The sequence below is a fragment of the Rhagoletis zephyria genome, unplaced genomic scaffold (genome assembly GCF_001687245.7).
Source record: "Rhagoletis zephyria isolate East Lansing unplaced genomic scaffold, Rhagoletis_zephyria_1.1 Rzeph_scaffold_16883, whole genome shotgun sequence".
Lineage (NCBI taxonomy): Eukaryota > Metazoa > Arthropoda > Insecta > Diptera > Tephritidae > Rhagoletis > Rhagoletis zephyria.
The window spans coordinates 1-3,654 of record NW_016173946.1 but is presented as its reverse complement, the minus strand read 5'-3'; the positions used below and the strand labels follow the sequence as shown (position 1 = coordinate 3,654).

Genomic DNA, 3,654 nt, shown 5'->3' with positions numbered 1-3,654 from the left:
TAATCTGCTTTTCTTCCTTTTTCAGCCATTGTTACCAAGAAATCTAAAATTGTGAGCGGTAATGTTTCCATTGAAGAAACGAAAAATGAAGTGGCACTAGATCCTAATCGCTGTGACAGTTGCTACGGGGCAAAAGGAGGGTAGGCTTTTCCGATGAAATCGTCTTTCACTGAAATCTTACACCACTGCTAATTTTAGGTGCTGTAATACCTGTCAGGAGGTTCGCAATGCCTACAACACCAAGGGTTGGGCATGGAATCCCGCGGCGATTGAGCAGTGTCGCCGCGAAGGCATCACCGATGATGGCAGCCAGTCAAAGGAAGGCTGTCAGGTGTTTGGCACGCTAGAGGTAAACAAAATTTCAGGCAACTTTCATCTCGCCTTGGGACAGAGCTTCGAGAAGCATCACGTTCATGGTAAATTCATAATCTTTATTTACGACCGTGCAAAAAAAAGAAGTTTAACGATTGTACATTTCACACCAATTTCGTCATTTCGCGCAGTGCACGACATCAACCTCAGTGAACTGCTTACGGTAAGTGTACACCTGTGTGTACACAGGGCGTTCATGCGGAATTGTTGAGTAATTTATTACAAATATTATAAATATTCAAACAGGTGAACACCTCGCACACGATAAACCACCTTTCCTTTGGCCAAAAGTTGGACAATACAGTGAATCAGCTGGATGGCGTTTCCTACATTAGTGACGAAGGTAAGGCGTTGATTGTATTTGTACAAGGGTAGACACACACTACGCGCGCTCTAGACAGTGTTTTCAATGACTACGGTGAAATGATAGCACTAGCACCGAATGGCAGTGCCGATGGCCATGAAGGTGCCGAATGTGCCACCGCCTTGAACCATTACTTTTGTTACCGAGGAGATCAGCTCACGACCGCGCAGTCCCATGCTGTCAAAGAGAAGATAATGGTAGTTAGTTTAGCGTTGTTTGCACACCTGAGATTGATCTTACCTTAGTGCTCGGAATCCACCGAACAGTCCACCAGATGCTAGGCCGACACATGCACCCATCATGAAGCCGTACTTGACTCGATCCCAGCACGAAGGCTGCTGAGCACGACCGTACATATTCTGAACCGCTGGCATTTTATGTAGCTGGTGGAATCAGTGGTCGAGGCAAGGGACGCCGTTGCAGGAACTGGGAATGTACCTAAATTGATGCGTCTGTTTACCCAAAAACAAATCAAGCCGAAGTTGAAGCAAAAATCTCACGTGCGGTGAATGCTCAAATATGATGTGATGAATTGGTGATGCTTGCAATTTATCATTAGAGAGGGCGCCAGACGTTCTTGCAAGTTTGTTTTTTCTTATCACCTATGATTTTATTCTTTTACTAGGACGAGGCTTGGCAATCTTTCAGTATTACATCAAGATCATTCCTACTATCTTTCAGAGTCTTGACGGGGAGGTAAGTAAAAACTGTCATTAGTTTGATGGACTAAGAAACTTACAATGAAAAATTCACAGGAAATTCAAACGAACCAGTTTTCCGTGACTCGCTACAAGAAAGACTTTGGCAGCACCTTTGATGCGATGACGGAAGGTCGATTACCCGGTGTCTTTTTCATTTACGAATTTGCGCCAATGATGGTAAAGTACAGCGAAAAAAGTCGCTCCTTTCTGCACTTCCTGACAACGCTGTGCGGCATTGTCGGTGGGATTCTCACCGGTAAGTGCTTTCACCTTTTCGGTGTTGCATTTGCCTAAATCGATAACCGTGCGTGCCTTTGTTGGGTTTGTTTGCTTTCGATTTTTCCCNGAAAAATTCACAGGAAATTCAAACGAACCAGTTTTCCGTGACTCGCTACAAGAAAGACTTTGGCAGCACCTTTGATGCGATGACGGAAGGTCGATTACCCGGTGTCTTTTTCATTTACGAATTTGCGCCAATGATGGTAAAGTACAGCGAAAAGAGTCGCTCCTTTCTGCACTTCCTGACAACGCTGTGCGGCATTGTCGGTGGAATTCTCACCGGTAAGTGCTTTCACCTCTTCAGTGTTGCATTTGCCTAAATCGATAACCGTGCGTGCCTTTGTTGGGTTTGTTTGCTTTCGATTTTTCTCTTTTCCTTCCTTCCCCATTGTTGCAGTTGCTGGAATCGTCGACTCTTTGATCTACCATTCAGTGAGAGTCCTTCGAGCCAAGATGCAGATCGGCAAATTGACATGAACACGCATTCTCAGCCAGCCAGTCATTCATTCATTGATCATCACCAGCTTTACTTTATTAAACTTTTAATTTTTGTTTTGCCCATCGGTGCCATGCGATTCTGTGCTGCGTCTCTCTCTGATGTGATGCGTCACAAATTGCGTGCGAGTTTGTAAACTCTTTTTCTCTCTTTCACGTACGATTCTCTTTGGCAGTGCCACACACAAACACTGCCTCCACCGACACACGAACAGACGAATTTCATTATTCATTGCAGTCACACTGCAGTCTGTGTGGCAGTGCTGCATCACTCATTCAGTCATTCAGTATTTCGCCTTTTCTTTCTCTACTACCCTTCTTCCCGGACCAAACAGGAAGCAAAAGAGATGATGATGCTCTCACCACACAGAACTTGGTTAGTTGGCCTCTGTGTCGTCGTAGTGCACTGTCTCTGGTGGTCCCCAGAGAGAAAGAAGAACAGTATTGTGGTCCCTGGTCTTCTCTGCGATGAGTCAACACACACACACTTCCGCGTGTATGAGACAACTTACTTGTGATGATCAGACAGCTGCCGCCGTACACTGTATATAGCCAGGAAGGAGGAAAAGAAAAAGAGACAAGATCTAAATGGTCTACTCTGTAGGTTACTGGTTCGTCCAGGGAGATTCTTTCTCTCTCCCTCTCGCCCATTTGGGCACAACGACCCGATGATCTCGTGTGTGTCTTGGTGATTGCCTATATACGCAACACACTCTCAGGAATATTCTGCTCGCGCGCATCGGTCCTCGCTGAAGCTCCAAACAACTTGCTGTGTGTGTGTACGGTATGTCTCCTCTTCTCCGTCTCCTCTCCTTCTTCTATCCGGCGGCACTCAAGCAGTCAATAACCTCGCCGCTCTGGACCCCAGCAACTGCGAAGAAAGTGAAGATAGAGAGAAAGTGTGTGAGTCGTCCTGCTCGAGTCGACTCCCACAAACAAGCCACCAGAAAGTAAGAGAGAGACCACCCTTGCCTTCTGGTTGTGTGTGTCTCTGCTACTTCTGCTGCCGCTTTCGAATTCTCTCTCTTCTTGCGCCTTCTCTCACTCACTCACTCTCTCTTCCGTGTTCCTAATTGAACGTTTTTTTCCGTTGCACATTGACACAGAAACACAAATGACGAAGCTCGTTTTGTGTTCTAGCTCTCGCTATCTCTCTCGCCTCCTACTCCTTCGCAGCGGCGTTGGTGCTGCGCTGGTTCCTTCTACTTTGGGTGAACTGAGGCTGCTGCTGCTGCTTAGGCACCAGCACTAGCACAATCACGACTGACTGTGTCTGGCTGTGTGCACAGCCATTCGCCCTGCAGATGAGCCCAGAATCGGTCGTGGAAAAAGAGAAGCCTGCATTGTACTGTACTGTTTTTGTTGTATTGTTTTTCCTCACTTGTACTTTTTGCCGTTGATCTTCGCCGTTGCTTTCGTCTTCATCTTCTGCCACCGTCGTTG

The 3,654-nt window shown here is 46.4% G+C and overlaps 1 protein-coding gene across 1 annotated transcript; it reads right to left on the bottom strand.

The window, feature by feature from the left end:
* Window positions 1–804: 804 nt before the first annotated feature.
* On the bottom strand, window positions 805–1,110 carry LOC108379634 (reactive oxygen species modulator 1-like). The gene is made up of 2 exons (XM_017635981.1): window positions 977–1,110; window positions 805–913 (listed from the first exon to the last, which is right to left on the bottom strand). Exons 1-2 carry the CDS (start codon window positions 1,108–1,110, stop codon window positions 805–807), a joined length of 243 nt encoding a protein of 80 aa, XP_017491470.1.
* Window positions 1,111–3,654: the final 2,544 nt, after the last annotated feature.